The sequence below is a fragment of the Beta vulgaris genome, chromosome 2 (genome assembly GCF_026745355.1).
Source record: "Beta vulgaris subsp. vulgaris cultivar EL10 chromosome 2, EL10.2, whole genome shotgun sequence".
In the NCBI taxonomy this organism is placed as follows: domain Eukaryota; kingdom Viridiplantae; phylum Streptophyta; class Magnoliopsida; order Caryophyllales; family Amaranthaceae; genus Beta; species Beta vulgaris.
Window position 1 is genome coordinate 48,261,658 of NC_079203.1, and position 25,844 is coordinate 48,287,501.

Genomic DNA, 25,844 nt, shown 5'->3' on the forward strand with positions numbered 1-25,844 from the left:
TTAGACACACACAATAAACTATTTCCTCTATTTTTAATAGATGCTATATTTTCCTTATATGCAAAATGTCATAATAGATGGTTGTAATCCCCCATAATTTTAAAGGATTTTATAAATATATTTTAGTATTTATATATATTTATTTAAACATAATTTATTTTTAAATGATTTGACTATTTAAAAAGGTTGACTATTTTTAAAAGTCAAATATGATTATTTTGAGGATTTAAGAAAGTTAAAAATATTTTAATTAAGCATGTTTTGATAAAAGTTTTAAATACTAATTTATATTGGAAAAGAAGTCTAATTGACTTGAGGAACCCAAAATCCTAGACGAATAAGGAAAAGTAGTCATGTTGATGATAAAAGTTGTAAATTATTGTCTGATCCTATTCATCATCAATTTTAAATGAGCCTAATCTCCTTTTCCTAATAAGCCCAAAAGGAAGCTCTTTATAAATATCCTAATACCCAATTATTTTACCCCACACAAAGAATATTTTCTCTCTCCTCTCACTCAAAGTTTTCGGCCAGCATCTATTCTCTCTCTCCTCTAGGTTTTCTTTCCCTCCCTTCACTCGTTTTTTCTCTCACCCGAATCTGATTGGTCAGATTTATCATAGTTCCATTTGTCTTTAGCCAAAACTTCCTTCTTAAAATTGTATATGTCGAAAAGTTATTGAACTTAAGCTCAAAAATCACTCGATTCCGATTATTATTCTATCAGTTATGACCTCTGCAAGTTTCGCAATTTTGCTGCCATATTTCACTCGCGATTTCGGTATTTCACTCTTTTTCTCCCTTTTTCTTTTCTTCTTCCTCAAGTTTCCATTAAATATTATGTTTTTATGCTTTCTTTTAATGTTAATCATGATGATTAGGTTTAATTTACTATTTTAATAAATAATCTTGATTCATATATATATTATACGATTATTTCATCAACAAATACCCCCGAAAAAACGCGAAATTCACAATATACCCTCAATGTTTTAGAAATGCACTGTATACCCCTGACTATTCGAAAACGTGCACCAGATATCCTTTTTCTAACTATCGTTAACTCACCATTAGCATTATTTACAATTTTACCATCATTAAACCCTAACCCTAAAATCTAACCCTAACCCTAACCGTCCACCCCAGCCCCCACCCCCTCCCCTCTAACCCAGCGCAGACTCCACCCTCTCCCCCTGCCACCACCCCATCCCCTCTAACCCAGTGCAGACCCCACCCCGTCCCCTGCCACCGCCGCCGCCACCCCATCCCCATCCCCTCTAACCCAGCACATCCCCCACCACCTCCCCCTGCCACCGCAACCCTCTCTCGTCCTCATCTTTATTTCGAATTCGAAGGGGAATCGAGTTTTCGGCAGCGGTTGGAGGGGGAGGGGGGACTCGAATTTCCGACAGCAGTTGGGGGGGGACTCGAATTTCCGACAACAGTAGAGGGGGAGGGGGACCGGTGGAGCGGTTTTCGAATTCGAAGGGGGACTCAAATTCCGGCAACAGTTGGAGGGGGAAGGGGACACGCGAATTTCCAGCAGCAGTTGGAGGGGAGGGGAGGGGGATCGGTGGAGGGGTGCGGGTGCTGCACTGATGAACAAAGAGGGGGAGGGGGAGCGATGTTGCGGCGGTGGGGCCTGGGAGGGGGAGGGGTGGGGGCTGGGGTGGGGTGGAGGGGAGGGGGTGGGGGCTACCAAGGGGTTAGGGTAGGTTAGGCTAAGGAGAAGGGTTTTGGGGTAGGGTTAGATTAGAATTAGGGTTAGGGTTAGATTAGAATTAGGGTTAGGGTTTATTGATGGGCAAAAATTGTAAATAATGCTAACGGTGAGTTAACGATAGTTAGAAAAAGGGTATCTGGTGCATGTTTTCGAATAGTCAGGGGGTATACGGTGCATTTCTGAAACATTGAGGATATATTGTGAATTTCGCGATTTGTTGGGGGTGTTTGGTGAAAAAACCGTATAATATTATATTATGAGAATAAAAATTCAGATTTATTTATTATGGTTAGATTGAAGTTTTAATCATTAAAGCATGGATATTTAGGGTTTTAATTACTAGAAAACCATAGTAGCATGTTAGATACTATGAGATTGATTTAGATTATGATTTTAAACATGTTTATATTTGTTTAAAGAAGGTTTTATGATTTTAAAAGTTGCTGGAATTTCAGAAAGCAATTTATTTATGGAGTTTTGAGAATTTTAATTACTAGTATGGTAGTACTATGCTAGGAATTAAAAGTAATTAAAGTTTTGATATTAAAATCAGCTTTTGAATATATTTAAAGGGGATTTTAAATATTTTAGAGTTGCTGTATTTTTAGTTAAGAGTATTGATTTCCGTGTATATTGATTTCTAGGCGGAAATATTATGTAGGAGACTTTTAAGGAGTTAGAACTTAGAAGTGGTCTGCCGACTAGTTACACAAGGAACGTACATACCTGTGTGCTATGTGATTAGTATCATGATTTAAGGCCGAGAAAGAAATTTTAGTATCATGTATAGGAACTTATTATGTTCATATATGATTTATAGTATTTGATTGTTACATGTTTTATGCCTGTGTGCAAGCATGTGATTTGAGATTTATTGTGAGTATTGGATTGTATGTTTGTATGGAATATTTGGTACAAGCATGAAAAGGGAGTTTTATTTATTAATTCGCATAAGGAATTAATATATGTTATAGAGATTGAATCATGTTATTAATGTATTCCATGGCAAGTATTATTTTCACTATCTTATGAGGACTGTGGGCCTTATTTGATAAGTTTGATAAGTTATGCCTTTTTAGAGGTAAGATCATTGTTGGCTAGGTTCAACAAATATGAAAGTTGAGACTAAAAGAAAGTAATAAGTCTTGGATTGTAAGTTGTGATCACTTATGAAATCCTAAGATAAAAGAAGTTCAGTTGTGCTTGGTTGATTTGTATTTCTGTGATTGCTTGTATGTGTGTCATCACAAGTGATAACATGTAAATAACGTAAAGTGTAACGAGAATAATTATAGACTTTAGACCTATGCACGTCTAGAGTTGGACATTAGGAGTTGGGTACATGGTGAGCGAGCCATGGCTTTTTACAGGAGATGGACTGATCACCATTCCTTTTTCAAGTTAGCAAAAGTTCCTCGATATTGCAGGTCATTTCTGGAATACGTGGTAGCTCCCGTATTTCGTCTTAGTAGGTGAAGACATTAGTAGATAAGACAACTCAAGTCCCATAACTATTCAATTAAAGTAATAAAAAGGTGCTTAGAGTTTAGTTTAGTAAAAGTTATCTGCAGAATGTTATATGATTATATTATTATTTATTCCTGCATATCATGTTAGGAATGCTTATGTTTTAGTATGTAGTACTCAGCTTTGCTGATTACGTGCTTTGTTTGTGTGTGTGATCATGGCTTTGCCTTATTGATCCTGTGATAACCCATTTTGGTGAGCAAATTCAGTATAGCATTGACATTACAGGCCAGGTTCGCAGATGTGCATCATTGGGAATCTAGAATGGAGGGATTGTGTAACTTGTGTAATTTATTTTCTGCATTTATAAGAACATATTTTATTATGCTGTTAAGTAGGCTTATTTAGATGGTTGTTTTAAAATACTTATTAATTTATTTATAATAAAGTTTAAAGTTTAGTATATGTTTTCCGCTGCAAAATTTTGAATAAGCCGATACGTTATTACACGGGTGATAATGCTTTGGTACTTCTCTAAGTTTGATATTATAAAGGTATTTTTGAAAAGAGAGAATTATCGGGGTGTTACAATGGTATATACCATAATTGAATATTTTTTCACCATGTAGATCTTAAAATACTATTAAAAAGTTGGTGCCCCCCATCTTGTTAAAATACCTGCAATTTTTCTTAATAATGTTTTTTATTCAAAAAGTAGTGGTCCCCTACTTGCTCTCCCTTACTTTTATTAAAGACCCCCCACTTTTTCTGTTTGAGAATCAAGGTTGATCTAGTGTTTGTAGGGCCCTCCTTCCACCCCTGTGATAGGGTTCAATTCTACCTCTTGCAAGAAGGATCCCTAATTTTCCCATTTCTTGCAAGGGAATTTATTTGGGATAGAATTCAAATCTTAGACTTCATGGGAGAGATGGGAAAGTTTACCATCAAAATAACCTTCAATTCTTATAAATCTAATCTATTAGTGGGTTAGAGCCTGTTATCCCCAACTTATTTTTAGTTCAATTCAGTTTAATTCAATTATGTTCTTAATTTATTTATTAGCATTACTATTAATTATAATTTAATTTAGTTTTTAGTTAAGTTGCAATCAGTTCAATTTAGTTGCAAGCAATTTGACTCAGTTCAATTGTTTTATTCTTAGATCATATTTTTTTTATTGATGGTATGGAATAAGAATTGATAATATCATGATTTCAATCTATAAATTTAACATTTAGCAAAAGATGAGATTGTGAAATAGTTTGAATAAAATGTCATTACGTAAGAATGGCAAAAAGGGCCCTGTTTGGCACTAACGTTTTAGGTAGCGAGTAGAGGTTGGGCGTAGTTTAATCGCTACTTGATAATTGTGTGAGTGTTTGGTAAGGTAGCGGTTGTAACTTGTAATAGTGGATAAAGGTTGGACTAGAGATTGATTAGCTTTTGTAGAACGTTATGTAACGTTTCTCATCCATGTAAATAAATACAATCTTTTCGCCTACTGCTATTTCATAATGTTTGGTTGTTGTTGCTTTTATTTTTATTTTTTTTTAAAAAAAATAAAAAATCTTTTAAAGTCCTACCTGTATGTTCACTTGGTGTATAATTTTATACTCCAATCTTCTACTTAGTTGTAAGCTCTTGTATAATATATGTAATATATATCACAATCATTACTAAAGTCTTATAAATATATAAATATACTATTATTACGTAAGGGTTATTTACTTTTTTTTTCATGTGGTGCTTTTTAAGATGCGAAATATACACTCTAAAGTCTTATAATAAAAATTAGAATACTTCTAAAATGACAAAATCACGCTTTGGTCCGTGTTTATGTTGTTTAGTTATATTCTAATATTTTCACCCCATGAAGTACTACGGGTCGCATACATAAGACCTAATATTTAAATAAACATAGATTTTAATCACTAAATTTTTTGTAGTTAACTCTATCACTAAATAAATGTGCTATATTGTCTTTAACAATTCTAACAGTACTATTACCAAACACTTATACTTTGAATTACTACTTTAAATTACTACTTTGATAGCTAACCTCTAACAGCTACTAGCCGGTACAGTTACTCAAATCGCTAATAGCTATATTAACAACTAACAACTACATATACAAATGCTAGTTTTGCCAAACAGGCCCGTAGACTGGAAACCGAGTGGACTAGACTTGATATAGAGTGACATGTAGTTAAATTTTCAGCTTAAGGGCAGAAGATTTGCCATTTTTATTTGTGCCTTTGTGAACATTGGGTGTCCAAGTACTCAAGTTGGGCCGTTGTCTTATTACTACCAACAAGTCCAGTGCCAAATATATATTCAAAGTTTGTTCGTTTTCTTGAAACTAATACTTATTACTGTTATATGCAAGAATTATGCGTTAAGGTTAAGTTAGCTGGCAACATGTTGCAAGTAAGATAATTCACAACAAATTAAAAGATTTAGCAGCAAAATTAAGAGTCCTAGTAATTACTATATATCGATTCTTATTATCCTACATGAACTCGAAATATTTTCCTAATCCCAGTAGAAATATATATATGTTACCTTATTATCTATAAATAACAACCAATATGCCTTGATCAATTTACATTATTCTCTCTCTCATTTATTTATGCTTACAAAATCAGAGGAAAAAAAACTACAATATTCAACAATGGAAAAACAGAGCAAAAAAGAAATCGATTTGAGGAAGTTCAAGAATAACCTTTGTTGGGTAGAAGGGTTAACCATAAAACTTTTCCCTGGCAAAAAAGAGAAGGGAAAATCAATTATGACTTATCAAGATAATGAATGTAGTACTTCTTATTGCATGAATAATAATGTTAACGTTATCCCCATGCAAGAAAAACAACAACAACCTCTACGTATATTGAATAATAATTCCTACAATCACCCACCACGACCACCAACAACACCAGCATTCATCTCAAAACCTCGCCATAGTTGTATATTCTCCGCCGCGGCCGCAACCACCACCTCCTCAAGGACGACCTCATGAACTTCCACCAAGACTAATCGAGAAGATTAATGAATTGGGTGGGTACGATTACAAGTTTGTGATAGAAAAGAAGGTGACTCCATCCGACTTGAATGACCACCAAGCCCGTTTTAGTATGCCCGTAAACGAGTGCGTTGCAGGAGTATTTGATCACTTGGCGGGTTTACATGGTATTGATGTGATTGTGATAGAGCCTAACGTTGATTTGAGTATAATCATGCTTAAGTATAGTAAGTGGACTTCTAATAAGATTTATGTTTTGAATGGTAGTTGGAATAGTTTTGTTGAGAGGAATTCTCATATTATTAAGGTTAATGATGTAGTAGAAGTTTGGACTTTTAGGGTTTCGCCGTTATCACCGTATCGTGTTGCTTATGGTTTTGCCATTGTTAAGACTTAAGTAGTCATGTTTATCTTAGTTAATTAGTTTTTAGATTTTTGAACGATTATGATGTTGTTGTATATATTTTTAGTTATATTATTAATAATAATTACAAGTTTATTTCATTGACGATTATTATGTTTATCTTTCATGGTTGTGGAATTGTGGGTATGGTGGTAGGAAATATGGCGCAGATGGTCTGCTTCATGCTCTCTGTTGCATGACATACAAGTACATGGTCGGAGGTTCGAAACCTCATGCAATTAGTATTTCCAATCTTTTTTCCGCACCTTCTTTAGTTTCCTAGTTGTTTTATTCTTTTTTCTTTTGTAGTTGATTGTTTTCTTTGTGTATGTGTATCTATCTTTACCTATTAACACTCTATAGATTATAGTCTATAGAAGATATAACCAGTGTTTTCCAACTCATGGTAGTTATTAAATTATCAATATCGTAATTTCTATTCTCATATAATATTAGTTAAATTCATTATTTTAAAGATGTATATAATCCTAACTCGTACTTTTTTTTCGTTTTTTAAAACATGTAGAGTAATAATTATGCTTTATGATTCACATCATAAAATATTGACCATTATAATCTTTATTTATGTATTATTAATATTATATTAAAGTTTATATTTCATTAATATACATTGAGGTAACTTTAACAACATCTTAATTGATAAAGTTTGTTAAATATAATTCCAGAAATTTTCTAGTGAAATTTATGTGTATATATATATTTCAAAAGTCAAAGCATATTCTCGCTCGTTAATAAAATGTTGCAGGTTCTAAATAATAGAACATGTATACAAAATTTGATTTGGCCCACACAATAATTTTTTAGTGGATCCGCAGTGATTGTGAGTCAAATTAAATTTGTGTTGCTAAAGTTGGAGTTCTTAATTTGGAGTTATCTTGGCTAGAATTATGTATGTACTATAGTTGTACTAGTGCTAATTCAGGGTGGCACATCCAAAATATATACTATCTATGAGCGTTGAGTACTTGCGTGTGATATTTTGTAATACTTGCTCTACTTTGTATGTGCTCTGTAATGCATACTATAAGCTGCACGATTTCGCCGTATACATATGTGTAGCCTCTTGAAAGATGTACTCACACTATAACCTTTTTCCTTATACTTATGACTTATGAGTAGGGATGGCAGTGGGGCGGGTCAAGTAGGATACCCGCCCCATCCCCGCCCAAGTGGGGCGGGGATGGGTCTAGGTTTGGTGGGGATGGGGCGGGGATGGGGATTAAAATCCTACCCGCAATGGGTGGTGGAGCGGGTATGGATTTTATGTTATCCCCGCCCCATCCCCGCTCGCCCCGCCCCACCACCGCCCCCCCCTTCCCACATATATATGATTAAAATTCTACTTATATACTTAAATTATTAATAATTTTATCTTGCAAAATATAAATATGTGGGTATGACGCAGGTACGAAGTGGGTGCGGATACCCATGAGGGTGGTGGGGGTGGGGATGAAGTGGGTACGGTGCGGGTGTGGGTACCCATGCGGGTGGTGGGGTGGGGATGGGTATAAATAAATACTTGGTGGGGCGGGGATGGGTCTGGAATTTTCCCCCGCAATGGGTGGTGGGGCGGGGATGGGGATTGAAATTTTATGCGGGTGCGGGTGTGGAGGTACCATCCTCCGCACCCGCCCCGCCCAATTGCCATCCCTACTTATGAGTGTCTTTTTTTAAAAAGACTTTCATATGGAGTATATTAGAGGTATCAAAAACTGGGCCGACCCATAGTTGAACCTGCATGCGATCCATACCCAACCTGTTCCGAGCCGAGAGTGGTCGGTTGAAAAGCCGACCCATTCCGACCCAGCGTCCACACGTGCCCAGTTGAACCCGTGGAATTGGTAACCCAACCTTGACTGGGCCGACCCAGGTGTATCCGATCTGTGGTCAGTTGCACCCATGAACAACGACCCAGACCCAACCTGTTTCCAACCCAAAACTAATTCGCACCTAACTTTACCCGCCAATGAGGCAATGACCCAATTAAATCCATCTAGTTATCACCCAACCCAGTTGTAACACAACACAGTTGGCACTCGACCCAGATGTGACCCAACCAAGTTATCACCGACCCAATTATCACCCAACCAAGTTACCACCCGACCCACCAAAAGCCGACCCAAAACCATTCCGACTCAATACAACCTGACCTAAAACAATCCCAATCCTTATCACCTTTAGTATGTGTCCTAACAAGTGTTCAAAGTTTTCTGAGATAGATGGAGTACTTCGCATAGTCCAAATTCCTTCGTTATACATAACTGTATAGTTTACAAAACTGATATATTGGGATCATATACATAGTTGTTTAAAACATTAAAGTTTAGATTGAGTTAGTGTATTGAGAGATCTCAAGATAGTTGTATTAGCACGAAAGTTTTTAGGAATCAAGTACAACAAGCTCGTTCCCTTATAACTTACTGTCGATTGAATCAAGTACCTTTATTGAATCAAGTCGGTGTATGTTAACTATGTTTAACCAAATTTATGCAAAGCATATTGGGAAATCCTTTTTATCCAAGATCACATTGGGCAACTACTTCCTTTGATCCTCATTTGATCCAATTGCGTGATTGGATTTCAGAGTTGCAACTAGAGTTTGATCCAACGTGCTCTTTTTTACTTTTCATTTTTAGATTTTTGTCATATGAAGTGACGATAGAATTGAGATTTGGCTTTGCATGTTGAATCAATAACATTGAACTCGCATTAACAAAATGATTTGGTCACACTAGTTTCTTGGTCACATTTTCAAAGTCCAGCCTTACTTCCAAGTAACTTAATTTTGATCAATCGGATACATAACAATTATTAGTAGTACTTTGTAAACTCTATAATATAATAATCTTACAATCATAATACAAAGAATGTGATGATAACTCAAGCAGACAACAATTTTCATCTCCTAATTTCTCTCAAAAGAATCTCAGTGTATGCTTTATAGAATCTGTAGGAGACCACTTAATGCTTTGCAAACCTTTCCAACACATCAAAGTAGTCATGGATTAATCTACACCAAATCCCCAATGGGTCGCTCCCTCATTCTCGGCACTACATCAAGTACATAGTTGCAAAAACCAAGATCATGAGAAATCAAATTCTAAAGCAGCAAGGATGTTGATGACTGGTTGTATATACTTACTGAAAGAGCAAGCAGATTGTCTCCTACTCATGCTATTTTATTTCATTCTTAAGCACATTCATGTCGAGCATGTAATCAATAAATATGAATTCATGTCATGCAATAGCAATCTCGGCACCCACATTTCCCGAAAAAAGTAAAAGCTTTTGAGCTTGTTTTACGATTAATCTACTCCCTCCGTCCCATAATATAGTGCTTGCATTCCTATTTGGGTGTCCAAAAATGTTGTGCCTATTTCTTTTTTTATCAATTTGTTTGGACTAAATTATCCTTCATTTCTACATAAAACTTTCCAAAATACCCCTACTTTCTTTTAATATAGGTGCCCCTATTTATTGTTTTACACCATTCCAAGGAATATTTATTGCTCTTTCATTTTATTTTAAAGGAAAAAGAAGAAAAAAACTAGTTCCAAGACAAAAATACCCAATAAACATTTACTTAAATATATATTTTTGTGAAATCCTAAAACTCCTTCCATTTTCCTTAATTCTTGTGAAAAGTGAAAAGTGAGAAGTGAGCACTATATTATGGGACGGAGGAAGTATTTGGTTTAGAAGCTTTTATATGCATGCAAGCAGGTCAGAGAGAGCGGTAACTTCATTTAGTAACATGCTTTAAATTTCATGGAGGAACATTTAGTAGAGCTCATCAAATTTAAGACATTCAATCAGATGATATATGCTATACCATTAAAGTATATTCATTAAGGGTCCGTTTGGTTGGAAATATTTTAGGCTTGGAAACGGATTGAGGTAACACACTCCCTTATTTTATGTTTGGTTGGGTTATCCAATTTTTTCACTCCCTTACTAGCCCAATTTTGATTCCCCCATCTTGAAACCCTCCTCACACCACATGAAACAAAAAGTAAGGGAGTCATTAGGCCAATGATTCAATTCCTACATCAAAACAAACAAGTGTCTAAAGTAACACATTCCATTTCCATTCCATCCTTTCATCCCATTCCATTCCCTTTCCATTCCTTATTTTGAACCAAACGACCCCTAAGTGTCCACTCGTCAGCAATTTCTTTATTTCACTCTTTGTACAACGCCTCTATACCAATTCAATATATACCATATGAAAAAACAACCAGCATCTTACAACATATATATTCCCAATTGCTAAATCAATTTGTAAAACATAATTAAGCAAGAGTATGATAGATGCGAGTTAAAAGCTCTTCATGCATGTTCTGCAAGAGAAAATAAATTCAATTAACTGATATCTGAAGTATCCTAGTTCAAGAAATCAACATGTATTGGATTCACCTTAACTTTCCAGAATGAAATTCAATTTTTTAGATTACAACAAAATTCCTTACAAAATTCCAATACTCCAAAAAAATTGAACCATAACCAGCCTAAAATCACTACATTAAAAAATCATTGAGAACTATTTATGTCATATTAACATCACATCAGTAGGATCAAATAGGCAGATGATTATGAAAAAAAAAATTAATAAACAAGATAATAATGCGTGAGTATAACAAAAAAAACGAATATCAACCCAGAATCAAAATCTTTAGAAATCCTTGAGCTAAATCAAAGCACAAATAAAATAAAAAAATTAAGGTGTAAGAAATTGAATTGAGTATGGTACCAGATTTGAAGTTTCTTCCTGTTCAAGTTTGTTAAATATAATTCCAGAAAACTTCTAGTGTAATTTATGTGCATATATATATTTTAAAAGCTAAAGCATTCTCGTTAATAGAAAGGTGCAAATAGAATATATAATAGAACATGAATAAAAAATTTGATTTGGCCCACACAATAGTTTTTTAGTAGACCCGCACTAATTGTGGGTCAAATTAAATTTGTGTTGGTCACATATAATATTAGTTAAATTTATTACTTTAAAGATGTATATAATCCTAACTCGTACTTTTTTGTTTTTGAAAACATGTAACAATTATGCTCTATGATTTACATTACACAATATTGACCATTATAATCTTTAATTATGTATTATTAATATTATATAAAGTTTATATTTCATTAATACACATTGAGGGAACTTTAATAACATCTTAATTGATTAAGTTTGTTAAATATAATTCCAGAAAATTTCTAGTGAAATTTATGTATATATATATATATATTTCAAAAGTTAAATCATTCTCATTAATTAAAAGTTGCAGGTAGTATATGATAGAGCATGTATACAAAATTTGATTTGGCACACACAATAATTTTTAATGGATCCGCACTGATTGTGGGTCAAATTAAATTTGTGTTGGTAAAGTTGGAGTGCTTATTAGAGTTTTTCTTGACTAGAATTCTGTCTATACTATAATTGTCCTAGTGCTAATTCAGAGTGGCGCGTCCAAAATATATACTATCTATGAGCGTCGTTGCGTACTTGCATGTGATATCTTGTAATCCTTTGATCTACTTTGTATGTACTTTGCAATGCATGCTATAAGCTGCACAACTTCGCATACACCTATGTGTAGCCTCTTGAAAGATGTACTCACACCATAACCTTTTTCATATAAGTGTGCGTGCGTGCGTGCGTGTCGTGCGTGCGTGTGTATATATAGGGGTAAAAATTTGAACACTAGATATTTTTTTGGCTTAATTTCGTATGATAAGTGTCTGGCTAAATTTAAACATTCTATTCTTTCTTTTAGATTTTAAAATTAAACTTGATGAACGATAAAGAATGTTCGGTGAATTTTTGTAGGATTTCTTATATTATATTAACATAGTCTTTTTGTAAAAATAAATCATTCAATTTTGTTAAGTCATTTAATTTCTCGTTTTGATGTAATACTTGATTGTTTTTGTCAATTGATTGATAAGATATTTAATTAATGTAATATTCCTTTTTCAGCATAAATATAAATCCTTTAGTCAATGTTTTTTTTCGTGGTTCAACTATAACTTGATTGCTTTCAATATTTAAGTTAATCTTTTAATGATATATTTGACTTTCACTTTGACTTTGTTTTTCCTTTTTGTTGTAGTAGTTGATTTACTAATTGGTAATTAAGTAAATTTATAGAGGCACATCATAGTTCTCCCCTTCCCTTATAAAGTAGAGATATACGAGTCAAATTGAAAATTACAAAAATACAAGAAAACTATCAAGAGGTACATAAAAGTACACAAAATATATGAAAGTATATAAATAGGAATAGGAATATATTTTCCATACTCTTATCAGTTGAATTTTGATCATGCAAATACATAGAATTCTTATATCAAATACTATGTTTAGGAAAAAAAATTTAATGCCATGTTTATTAATAATATGTACGTTGAACACACACACATTATAATTTAAACTAATTTTCTATACACGCGATGCATTCACAATATTTTTTTTGGTTGGACTTCCATATTCTCAAATACTCCCTCCGTTTCCTAAAGATCTTCCCACTTACTGTTCCTACAGATACCAAGGAAAATCAAGTTGTGTGGGGCATGGTGTGAGTAAAGTAGGAGAGAAAAAGGGGTTAAGATAAATAAACAAATAAAAAGGGGTTAAAGTAGGAGAGAGAAAGGGAGTAAAATTGAATTAATAATGTAACGGTGGACCATATGATAGTGACATGAGAGGGTAAATAGGGAAATTTGTTTTGCCAAATAAGGAATAAAGCAAAAGTGGGAAGATCTTTTGGAAACACCCTTAAACGGAAAGTGGGAAGATCTTTAGGAAACGGAGGGAGTAACTAACTATATGTGTGTGCAATACCTGTGGTGAAAACTTTTTTTATAATTGACAATTTTTTTCAATGTGATAAACAAAGTAGGCACTTACAATTAGTATATCATTTAAAAAATGGATAAGAACACCACACATTTTAATTTCTTAAGTTTGAATTTTATTTTATTTATTTTTTTTCGAGTTGATTAACTTTTTATTTCTTCATTCTTATTGTTAATTCAAGTTTATTACAAATATTTGAGAAATTCTACTTAGTACCACTATATATACTTTGGGTTTTTTCATATAGTACCTAATTTCTTTTTTGGATTTTATAGCGTACAACTGTAATTTGGACTTATTCTCCACCTTACCGTTGTGCTAAGCAATACGTTAGTTCGGAGGGTTAAATATGGTTAGCGGTTTGTCTAATTTTGCATAATTAAGGTTTTGGGAGTCATTTTTGTCCTTAACGATCAAACTCAATGTAAAATAAATAGGCATATTCTAACACGTAAGACGAGGTTCTAATCGTTTCTTTTTCTCTAATTTCGACTTTAATTTTGGCCCCATAAAAGCCAAAATGTCTGTCAAACATTAGCTGAACAATTCCACGATGAACAAGGCACGTAAACGACACAAACTGCTATCCATATTTAACCCAAAATTAATTTTTTATTTAATGAAATATGACCCTAAAAAATGAATATAAACTGTAGCGGTACTATTTAGAATCCAAAAAACTTATGGGTACAAAATGAAAAAGTCCGATTCAATTAAATCCGATTCAGTTTTCTTTTATTTTTTTACGGTTTTTGATACGCGTAAAAATTTGTATGGACCTTGTTATCCTCCATTTGCTTTTTTTTTTTTTATCCAGAGTCCACACTACTAGAAACACACATATAAATGTAATGCCAATTTTTGTACCGACTAGAAGAATAGAAACTATCAGTGTATAATGGATCCAAATCCAAGTTATATGAGCCAACCATTTCAATCTGTTATAGGTCACAAACTCTCACAACATACTGTACTACTTAGATTATGATAAAGACTTCAACTGCTAGAAAACTCAGTCGGCACGTCCATTCCTGTAGATAATAGAATATTCACTTCGCATCTTTTTCTCATCCCCAAATCTTTCTTTGTTTCTGAATTCTGATATCATCATTAGTAAATAGATGTATCATAATATGTCTTTTTTAACTAAAAAATAAAATAAAATATATAATATATTCCTTTCGTCCTTAAATATTTAATTGGAGTTATATTAATTTTAGCCCACTCAACTCATGTAAATTTGATATCTCCACCTCCTCTCTTCTCCAACATTTTTTTAGACTTTTACGTTATTTAACTTGAAACCTTCACTCTTTAGCTCTTTACCTTTGATATATATGCTAGGTAAGACGGACAATTCCTAACACGACACGAACTCGAAATTAATTTATAGAACTATAATATAATTTTTAAGAAGATTATCTAAGAGTTAGAAAAAAATAGTTCTTTCACTAAATTTTATTTCCCAAAATATTTTAGGCAAAAAATCTTTTGATTAATAAGAGTGACACATGTTCCTTTTATATTTATTTTAGTATAATGTAATAATTTTTTTTAAAGGTAAGATGAAGTCCCTTGCAAGAAGGGGGAAATTGAGGATCCCTTCTAACAAGAAGTGAGATTTGATTCCAGGATTTTTAAGATCGGAAATGATGTCAATACCACTAAGCTATTACCTGCTGCTCAGTACAATGTAATAGATATGAAGCATAAACTCCTTTTGTATCAGAAACTAGTTATAAGGCCCGGACTATGTCCCGGGTAAGAAAAAATTCATTTATTAATCTTGTACTTTGATATGATAGCACTAAATACAATTTGAATTGGTCTAGTGGTTAAAACTTTAGTACATGAACTTGAGGTTAGGGGATCAATACCTATACTATGCAATTTCTAATTTTTTTTATTGGACATGGATTACATGAACTAAATTAAAACTCCTTAGGGAGAGTGCAACGTGGCACCGTTCCTGGTTTACGCACGCCTTTTAATATATTAGTATAGATTATATATGAAGTATGAACCATTGCATAATTAATTCTCCTACCTGCCAGGAGCATATAATATTATCAGAAAGCATTATTCTTTCTACATGTCTTGAAATTATTGGTACACCTAACAGACAAGCCCCACGAGAGCATATATTAGAAGTACAAATATATGGGCATGGCAATCAATTAATTGCCAAATGAATAACATTATTCTTCATTGTATCTCTTTCATATGAGCCAAGAGACTATTATTATAAATCAGATTTTCATATGATGTTACCTGGTATATCTGCTCGGCATATGCCTGACAGTGCTAGATCAACGATGATTTCATTCATTGAATTCAACAATAGCAAAACTTCTCTTACCCACTTTCATTTCCCTTTTGGACACTGGTACTGTGGTAAATAGATCAATGATATTCCCATATACGTTGTAGTCTGATATCATGTTAAGTACTCCCTCCGTCCCAATTTAGTTGTTATATTTTGACTATATGTACTATTCACGTCATAACTTTGACTATCTTTTACTCCATATACATAAGAAAAAAATAATCAGGTTGGATCTTGTTTGATTCGTTTCAATTTGTATTTTTCAAATATATAATTTTTATAATTTTTTCATATATGTAACTCAAGATATTGGTGTTTGAAGTTGCATCTCGTAAACTGTAAAAAAACAAATGTAGCAACTAATTAAATTGGGACGGAGGGAGTAATTTTTATGGCAAAAAGTAAGAATTTTTTCCTTGAATAATGCCAAAAAGGGGATTAATTCCCAAAATGTGTGAGAAAAAATTTTATTTCCCTGCGTACCGTCCACGTAGGACGGCACGCGAAAAATTTTTTTTTTTTTAAAACTGCAATAAAACCGCTACTCAGAGTAGCGGTTAATGCATTAAAACCGCTACTCAGAGTAGCGGTTATATTTAAAATCAACCGCTACTCTGAGTAGCGGTTTTCTTTAATGAACCGCTACTCTGAGTAGCGGTTTACAAGATTTTTGGACCCGTTGTAAACCGCTACTCGGAGTAGCGGTTCATTAAAGAAAACCGCTACTCCGAGTAGCGGTTTATAAAAATCCCCAATTTCCAGCCCTAACTCCCAATTTCCCAATGCTCGAAATTTATTTTCTCACAATCACTTCACACTCTCTCTCTCTTCCGACGACGGTGCTCACAATACTCTCTCTCTTCCGACTGCCTTCCTCACCGCCGGCGACAGCTGCCGCACGTTTCTCACCTCCGGCGACCGGCGACCGACGGCATTTCGTCATTTGTTGCTCTCTCTCTTCCGACCACAGCATCTTTTCCATCTTTGTGAGTATTTTTTTTGTTTTTTTTTTAATTTAATTTGTGTAGCATGCCATATTTGTTAGATGGAAATTGTTTAGTTTGATTAGTATAATTTAGTTGTTGATGATTAAAAATTTAGGATATTGTGATGTTGATTTTGTATTAATTGGAAGGTTAGTATAATTGGAAGGTGATTAGTATAATTCAAAGGTTATTAGCATATTGTTTAGTTGTTTGATTAGTATAATTAGTTGTTGGTTGGTTAAAAATGAATTTGAGCATTTTGTGATGGTTGATTTTGCATGAATTGTTGTGTTTATGTTGTAAATACTACTAGTATAGGTGAAAAATAGTGTTGATATTGTTTGAATATGTAGAATAAGAATAACTTAATTAAACATTATGTTTTTTGTATGTAGAATATGGAACAACCTAAATATCCTCTATACCTTTATTGGAATGGTGAATTATCTCAAAATGATGTTGATATTGTGTATAGAGGTGGAAGGAAAAAGTTTTTGTTCATCAATTCCGGTATGATGTTTCAAGAGATTCTGAATAGGGTATATGACGTTGTTGGATGTGATCGTATGTATGTGGAACTGAAATTGTTTATGAGATATCCGATGCCGGGAAAATATGTGCCAATTGCACTAGAGGATGACGAGTCACTGAGTGCTATGTGGCTTTCAGTGACACAAACGTCAGCCATGGCAATGGAGGTGTACATTGAACAAGTTCCCAAAGAGATAAATGTGCAAAGTAATGTGGGTTATGTACCTTCAATGGACTTTAGGGATAGCATGGAGGTACCGACATCAGCTCCTAATATGCAATTTGAATCATTTACTAGCATGTTGTCAGACCCACATTATGTAAATCAGCACATGAATGAGTTTATTTCTCCTGCTTCGTCTCCCCACATACCATCCACATTCCATTTGACACTCTACATCAAAATGATGTTGATTTTTTGGGAAACGAGGAGGAGCATGTGGATTCTGATAGGGATGAGGATGATGATGCAAGAGAATTAGCTGACAAGGCAATAAAGGCTGGTGTTCCTTCACAAGATTGGCTTAGAGTTGACGAAGTTGATCAAAGGTTAATAGATTCATGGATGACTTGGAATGTCACTGGTTCATTAACTGTGGCTTCTGAATTTGAGATAGGACAAGAGTTCGCCTCATTGCAGCAATTGAAAAATTTTGTGAAAGCATGGTCGATCTCTAGAAACCAGATGTTTCGGGTGTTAGAGTCAGAGCCCACAAAGTATGTCATTGAATGTGCTAGAAAGGAAGTGTGTCACTGTCCATGGAGGTTGCGTGCAATCATGACTAAGTCGTTCTCATTCAAAATTGTACGATATGTTGGTCCACATGCAAGCAATTGTTTAGGAGACATAACATGTGGAGACCATCCTCTCATTTCATCAGATTTCGTTGCTGATCTTATCGAGGATTTCATTAGGACTGATCCTTCATTCAAAGTTCAGTCCATCCTTACTTTTGTGAAGAACCAATATCAATTTTCAATAACATATAAGAGAGCTTGGTTAGCAAAACAAAAGGCAATCAGCAATATTTTTGGTGATTGGGAGAAGTCGTATCAAGAGTTACCGAGGTACTTGCAAGCCTTGAAAGAGTCCAATCGAGGCACTGTCGTTTACTGGAGTACGATCCCAACACAAGATCCTACTACGCACATCTTTAGGAGGGTCTTCTGGGCCTTTAAACCCTCCATTTCCGGATTCCGTCATTGTCGGCCTCTTATCACTATAGATGGTACTCACTTGTACGGGAAATACAAAGGCAAATTATTGATTGCTATGGGAACAGATGCTAATTTCCAGCTATTCCCACTTGCCTTTGCTGTTGTGGAGGAAGAAAGCACGGAGGACTGGTCTTGGTTTTTAGCTTGCATTAGACGTTCCGTCACAGATAGAAAGGATCTGTGTGTCATCTCTGATCGTCATAGGGGTATCCTTGCAGCTATGAATGCCTGGTAGTGGTTGGGAGGAACCATATGCACATCACCGCTTTTGTGTGCGTCATCTTGCTTCGAACTTGAATTCGAAGTATAAGAATGCTGCCATCAAGAACCTATTCGGAAAAGCTGCATATGCTAGGCAGAAAAGGAAGTTTTTGTACTATATGGATCGAATTGGCTCCATTAATGTCGAGGCAGCTAGATATCTGTTGGACATTCCCCTTCATCTATGGTCTCTACATCATGATGGTGGGTGTAGATATGGTGTGCAAACCACCAACATGTCTGAAGTGTTTAATGGTGTCCTAAAAGGAGCAAGATGTCTACCGATCACTGCTTTGGTAAGAATGACATTTTATCGTGTCAATTCTTATTTTGCTACAAGGAGAGAATTAGGTAGAAAAAGACTTGAGGAAGGCCATGATTATAGCCCGAAGGCGACTAACATCATTGAAAAGAACATGGAGAAGGCAGGTGCTCATGAGGTGATTGTGTTTGATTATGAGCGAGGGCTATTTGAGGTCACTACTGGTCGTGGAGACCGTATTGCGGGGAAAGGTGGAAAGAAACACACGGTTAACTTAATGCAGAAGACATGTACATGTGAGAAAGTCATAATATATAAGTTGCCGTGTTCTCATGTCCTTGCGGTATGTCGTCACCGGAGCTTGTCATATAGTGGTTTTGTGGACGCTTCATTTCTGACTAGCTCGTATCGATCTACTTATATGTCCTTTTTCAAGCCTGTGCCTGATATGCATAATTGTTCTCCATATGATGGTCCGAGAATTATAGCTGATGAGAGGCTAAAACGTGGAGCTGGACGTCCACGGTCCACTCGAATACAAAATGAAATGGATGCAGCTGATAGGTCTGGCAAATATAGATGTAGCATTTGTAAGGTTTCAGGACACAATAAGCAAAGATGTCCTAATAAGAACGGTGAAGGAACATCTGGGTAAATGTTTTCATATTTTGTTAAATTTCAAAAATTTATATTATTTTCATAGTCCTCATTTTGTTACTAACCGGTATATTTTTTTTTTCTTATTAGGTCTGATGGCGCAGTCCATCTTTCCCGGCCCCACTGATCGCAGCGTTCTCACCCTCCAGGACCAGCATCGGAGTGAGGATGTCTGGAGGGGAGTAGCGGACACGGTACTATCGTGTCGGTTGCATCATCACAGTCTCTATCTTGACTGGGAGATTCACGAAGGGTTCTTCGGTATGTCGAGCGGGCTGGTTTTCTCGGCATACATCGTTTGGTAGGGGGAGGTTTGGAGATTGATAGACCACTTCTGACGGCATTAGTGGAGCGATGGAGGCAGGAGACCCATACATTTCATTTGACTGTTGGGGAGGCGACGATTACTTTGGAGGATGTCGCTGTTATCCTTGGACTTAGAGTCACGGGGCACCTGTTATTGGTCGAGGCGAGGGTAACTGGGCTGCATTAGTTTTCGAGTTGTTAGGGATTTGGCCCAACACACCGGAGAACGAGCCCAAAGTTCTCCAGGGTTCGTCTTTGAGATTGACATGGCTTCGGCAACATTTTTTCTTGTTGCCGAATGATGCTGATGAGGTGACTGTCACGCGATTTGCCCGGGCTTACATTCTTGCATTGATGGGGTCCATTCTTTTTGCCGACAAGAGTGGAGATGCAGTCCAGGTTCTTTATCTCCCGCTTTTAGCTGATCTCGACGTAGCAGGGACATATAGTTGGGGTAGTGCGACCCTTGCATACCTGTATCGGCAGCTATGTCGGGCATCACATAGGGGTGCGAGGGAGTTAGGTGGCCCTGTGTTGTTGTTACAGATTTGGGCATGGGAGCACATACACATTGGCAGACCTCGGATTTCGAGGGTGCGGGACCCACCTCCACAGTTTGACGAGGCCGTTCCTATTTTAGGCTCCCAGCATGTTCCGGGGATTGACCCCTTAGCTGTCAGGTAATATTCAATGTCTCACATTTGTTGACATTTTTAGTTCATTTTTCTCATGGATAATAACGTATATTTCTTTTCAGTTGGCTTCGAGTACACATCACTAGGTCCCACACAGCAGGTGGGCTTCCTTACTACAGGGATGCACTTGACCATCAGACGGACGAGCAGGTACATAGGCTCGTACTTGCCTAACTTATATACATTGGTAGACTCTTCTTTTGCCTAATATTTGTAAGATTCTATTTTTTGTAGATGACTTGGCAGCCATATACTGATGCGAGACTGGCGTTGTTACCTGCTATATGTCGAGCTGATCGACATGTATGGCGCACATGGCCCACTTATCTGTTTCGACATTGTAGAGTTCCATTTCCCTGGTCGAGTTATGCGCCAGTTTGGATTCGAGCAGACGATTCCCGCACCTTCTGATACGAGCACAACCCTTCATGCCATGATCGGAGGTCGAAGAACAAGAACTATCCGCTCAGACATCGACCTTACATTGCACATTGGGATGAGCGCGAGGGACACATAGTTCAGGGCACTCCTTTTAGTGGTCGTACTCTTCCTTTGACGAGTATATGATATGGTTTCGTCGCATCACGAGGTTACGCCTGACGAATCCATCGAGGCGACCACCTTCTACACATTATCAGCCTGCGTCTGCAGATATAGTACTGGTAAGTTCACTGATTTTTAGTTGCACTTTTATTTATTTATACAACTATATAATATGTATTTTTTCTTTCTATTCAGGCACATACTTTATCTGATATTGCTCATAGGTGCGGTACTGTACTAGAGGCTTCTGAGTCATTGCCTCCAGATATGGTGCGTGACTTGTATGCGCAGACATTGCAGACTATGAGGGGATGTGTGTTGATGCTGTTGGCCGAGCTGGACATGGCCACATCGTACAGGGCGTGCCTACTTCTGCTGGATATACATCGACTTCTACATCTTCTACGTCTGCTGCCCATATATCTACCACGTCAGCTTTGCTTTCACCTCCAGTCACTCAGAGGGCCTATCGACGACGTTCTGACACTACTCCCCCTTCTCTTGATGCCATTGCAGAGACTCATGAAACCACACCTAGCTCATCTACACCTTCACAAAAGAAAAAGAGAGGGTTTTAGAAGTTTCATTTATTGTTTATGTAGTTAGTTAACATTTTTTTCTCACTCTAACTTGTAACTAAAATTTTTTTACATACATTTGAATGTGTATGAGTTGGTGATGAGTGATCAATGTGTGGCTTATATTTGGTGTTGTTGAATGAAATTTGTTGCTGGAATTGCAGGTTGGATAATGTTGAAATTGCAGGTTGGATAATGTTGAAATTGGAGGTTGGATAATTGTTTGGAATTGCTGGAATTGCAGGTTGGATGTTGTTTGGGATTGGTGGAATTTTTTTGGCGTTCTGGCAGTTGGCCAGTTATGTGGAAACAATGAGTGAGGTTTTATGGTAACAAAACCGCTACTCGAGTAGCGGTTTTAATGAATGAACCGCTACCTGGAGTAGCGGTTTACCCGAGGGAAAACCGCTACTCGAGTAGCGGTTCACTCATTAAAACCGCTACTCTGAGTAGCGGTTTAGGTGAATGAACCGCTACTCGGAGTAGCGGTTTTTTTGAAGTAAACCGCTACTCCGAGTAGCGGTTTACCTCCGTTAAAACAAAAAAAAAAATTTTTTTCGCGTGCCGTCCTACGTGGACGGTACGCAGGGAAATAAAAAATTTTCTAGCACATTTTGGGAATTAATCCCCTTTTTAGCATTATTCAAGGAAAAAATTGCAAAAAGTAATATTAAAAAGTTATATAAAAAAAATTCATATATTTTTATTTGGGGATTGTTAGTTGAAATCTAGTGATGTACTCCATCCATTTCATTTTAATCTACACACTTACACTTTTCACGCATGCCAATGTAAAACTTTGATGACATATATCTTTAGTTTTGTATTTGTAAAAATTATAAAAAGTACATATTAATAAAATACATATTAAGACGAATCTAACAAGATCCCAGATGACTATGTTTTTATTCATGTATAAATCACAAACGAGGGTCAAAGTGCAATTTGTGAATAGTGTAAAATGTCAAAGTGTGTAGATTAATATAAAACCGATGGAGTATTAGATAACTAGCATATCATATCTAACACTATCTTATCATATCAGTTAGCTATTATATCATATCCTGACTGCATCTAATTATATCGAGTAAATGTTAAATTGTATCAAGTTGCTAGTGAAATTACAAAAATGCTATAATATGGGACAAATAATCCCCTACCGAATATGAGAAAATACTCCCTTCTGGTATCTACATATATATTAATAATTGAGTAAGAATAAAACTTTTGTTGAGATAAATCTAACAATTATGTGACATCCACCATTCTTACTTAGGGCCTGTTCGGCAATAGCTTTTCAACTAGCTTTTAGTGTTTTGACCAAGTCAAAACACTAATTAAGTGTTTGGCGTTGTAGACAATGTTGTTAAAATCGAGATTCTAGTTTGAATCGAAAACAACCTTTAGAATCGAATCGTAAAATCAAATCGTAGAATCGTAAGATTCTACAAACATGTATAATCAAGATATTGCACTCAATCTTCATTGAATATGCTAAAATTATATGTTAAAAGACCTAAAAATTGGAAAAAATAGTTGTTTACCCACTATATTGGCAATAACTAAAAAAATACATCTCTTATTTTCTTTGTCAGCATGATTTAAACTTGCGAGGTTTTCGCTATTTAACAGAAATGTATAGAATCGTCTAGAATCGTGAATTGAATCGTCTACCATAATTTGAATCGTAAAATCATAAGATTTTAAGATTTGAATCGCGATTTTAATAACTTTGGTTGTAGAGATTAGAGTAGTGTTTAGAGTTTCAAGTAGTGTTTAGGTAGCTTTTGAGAAACGTTATAATTTATAGCGTTGAAGAGAGTTCAGTAGCGTTGCATAATTTTATTTATTTTTTATTTTTAAAAAAATAATGCAAAAAATTCCTGAAAATACACCTTCTTCTTCCTCGAGTTCAATGAATGTGGAGGAAATTCTAGATTTTTCTTGCAAAAGTTCTTTTAAAGTGAAAATCACCTCTTGGGGTTTACTTGAGGTGAGAGAAAACAAAGAAAAGAACGAACCCATGGATGGTGTGCTTAGTAGTTCTGATATCGAGTCTGTTGGCGGAGGTGGAGATGCTGCTTGCGGTGGTAATTGCGTCAGCCGCGTCAATCCATTGATGACGAGAGGATAGAGAGGGGGGGCAGTGGGCTTCGACGGTGGCGGTTTTCATTTCCTTCCACACTTGAAACCAATCAAAGCCAGAAAATTTAAAGCTGGAAATTTGCAAGAAAACGAGTAGTCGGGGATGATGAGCCTTATCCTTTCTCAAACAATTATTTGAAAGTCATTGCTAATGGTTATAATACTGTTAATTTGGGATTTTTTTAATTTTGTTTAATTGAATTAGGCAATAGGGCTATGGTTTATGATTCATCAAGATCTCGATCTTTATTCATTGCGTGCAGATAATGAGGTGTGTGTGTTCCTTGTGATGCCATATTGTGTTTGATGTGACCTGCTTGTTCTTCTTTTTTGGCTTTCATATTGATGCTTCACCAATTTAATGGCACATATAACTTTGTTAGTTTGTAATATATGGTTCTTTTGTGAATAGACATTAAAGGCTTGAAGTCGAATTCAAAATTTTGACTTGCATCTGGTGTTTTGAGATTAGACTCATTCATGGTTCACTTTGTTTCTTTCTACAAATTTTGGTACATGTACCTCTGTGTTATGCATTTTTGAGTGAATTGTATTTGTAGGAAAGTTCAAAGGACATTGCAAATAAATTTTAAAGGATACAATAAAGCATAGCATAAGTAAAGAGTATATATGGAGGTTAGGGGTGATCATTTTGGCCCGGCCCGCCTGGCTTTTGGGCAGGTTTTTTCGGCCCGATCCGGCCCGAATTCTTTTGGCTTTGGGCAAGCCAAAAACGAATTTTTAATCTATTTTTTGACCCGATCCGTTTTTGGCCCGGAAAACCCGCTAATTTTGGCCCGAAATAGCGGGATTTAGACGCAAAATTCGACCTGAATTCAGGCCCGAACCGTTTAATCCACAGCCCGACCCGACCCATGATCACCTCTAATGGAGGGTGATAGAAATAGATAGGTACATTATTTTGATAGAAATCAAGTAACGATGTTAGTGTTTAAATAGTATGGTATCTTTATCTTTTATAATCTCTACAGCTACTTTACCAAACACTTATATTTTAAACAGCTACTTTCACAGCTAAAAGCTGACAGCTATTAGTAGACAGCTAACAGCTACTCGAACAGCTAACAGCTACCCCAACAGCTAACAGCTACCACAACAGCTACTTTTGCCGAACAGGTCCTTAGTTTGGACTGATGCAGGGTGGGGTTGTATCAAACTTGCGCTACTAACACTCCTCGTATTTGGGGTAAGGTGGGTATTAGGGATAATTTATGTCATACCCATCAAAATGGGTCAGGAATCCTTATGGATCTTATATTCACCATAATGATGAAACAAAGAAGATATGGGTCAGGACCATCATCCGCATCTAGGGGTATTGACTAATGACTAGCCGAACCGAGACGACCATGTGCAGGCTCGGCTCGAGCTCGTCCATTTCAAAATCTCGACTCAGCTTGAATACGAGCTCAGTTCGACTTGAGCTCGAGATTGTCAAATACAAGCTCATATACCTTGAGTTATGTATTTGGAGTATAATATTATAGAGAACAAAAACTTTATGTTTCATTCTCCTATCAATGCAAGACTTTATGAATTAGCCGTTTACATTATATAAACAAATGTTTACATTTTGTTTCCCGATCAACAATGAAACTCCTAAAACATATTTGCAAATGGACATTGAAGAACCAATAAACTATGCAAATGGACATTGAAGAAAGAAGAGATATAACCACTTTAACCTTAAATCCCTAGGTGAAAAATTATGAATTAGAGGAGTGAATAGACATAGTAGTAGTGTGATGATCCAGAAATTCAAAAACTAATGCCCCATTATTAACTAATACTTTATCCGTTTAGAAATAGTTGCACCATTT

General features: G+C 35.7%; 3 protein-coding genes across 3 annotated transcripts; all 3 read left to right on the plus strand.

The window, feature by feature from the left end:
- The first annotated feature begins 17,322 nt into the window (after positions 1 to 17,322).
- LOC104892726 (uncharacterized) lies at positions 17,323 to 18,791 on the plus strand. The gene is made up of 2 exons (XM_057393026.1): positions 17,323 to 17,658; positions 17,772 to 18,791. The coding sequence occupies exons 1-2, from the start codon at positions 17,323 to 17,325 to the stop codon at positions 18,789 to 18,791; spliced, it is 1,356 nt and encodes a 451-aa protein (XP_057249009.1).
- An 8-nt stretch (positions 18,792 to 18,799) lies between these two features.
- LOC125494922 (uncharacterized) lies at positions 18,800 to 20,173 on the plus strand. Its single transcript, XM_048638816.2, has 2 exons — positions 18,800 to 19,730; positions 19,827 to 20,173. The coding sequence occupies exons 1-2, from the start codon at positions 18,937 to 18,939 to the stop codon at positions 19,861 to 19,863; spliced, it is 831 nt and encodes a 276-aa protein (XP_048494773.2). The 5' UTR covers positions 18,800 to 18,936; the 3' UTR covers positions 19,864 to 20,173.
- A 204-nt stretch (positions 20,174 to 20,377) lies between these two features.
- Positions 20,378 to 22,178, plus strand: LOC125494923 (uncharacterized). Its single transcript, XM_057393027.1, has 6 exons — positions 20,378 to 20,722; positions 20,800 to 20,887; positions 20,972 to 21,112; positions 21,476 to 21,550; positions 21,640 to 21,851; positions 22,103 to 22,178. The coding sequence occupies exons 1-6, from the start codon at positions 20,397 to 20,399 to the stop codon at positions 22,176 to 22,178; spliced, it is 918 nt and encodes a 305-aa protein (XP_057249010.1). The 5' UTR covers positions 20,378 to 20,396.
- Positions 22,179 to 25,844: the final 3,666 nt, after the last annotated feature.

Excerpts from the sequence above, each read along its gene's own strand:
- LOC104892726 (XM_057393026.1), top strand. The coding sequence starts at position 17,323 with ATGTTTCAAGAGATTCTGAATAGGGTATATGACGTTGTTGGATGTGAT. Across the intron at positions 17,659-17,771 it reads TGTTGTCAGACCCACATTAT|GAGCATGTGGATTCTGATAG; the intron begins GTAAATCAGCAC and ends GGAAACGAGGAG.
- LOC125494922 (XM_048638816.2), top strand. The coding sequence starts at position 18,937 with ATGGATCGAATTGGCTCCATTAATGTCGAGGCAGCTAGATATCTGTTG. Across the intron at positions 19,731-19,826 it reads AACGGTGAAGGAACATCTGG|GTCTGATGGCGCAGTCCATC; the intron begins GTAAATGTTTTC and ends TTTTCTTATTAG.
- LOC125494923 (XM_057393027.1), top strand. The coding sequence starts at position 20,397 with ATGGGGTCCATTCTTTTTGCCGACAAGAGTGGAGATGCAGTCCAGGTT. Across the intron at positions 20,888-20,971 it reads ACCATCAGACGGACGAGCAG|ATGACTTGGCAGCCATATAC; the intron begins GTACATAGGCTC and ends TATTTTTTGTAG. Across the intron at positions 21,551-21,639 it reads AGTCATTGCCTCCAGATATG|GGCGTGCCTACTTCTGCTGG; the intron begins GTGCGTGACTTG and ends CACATCGTACAG.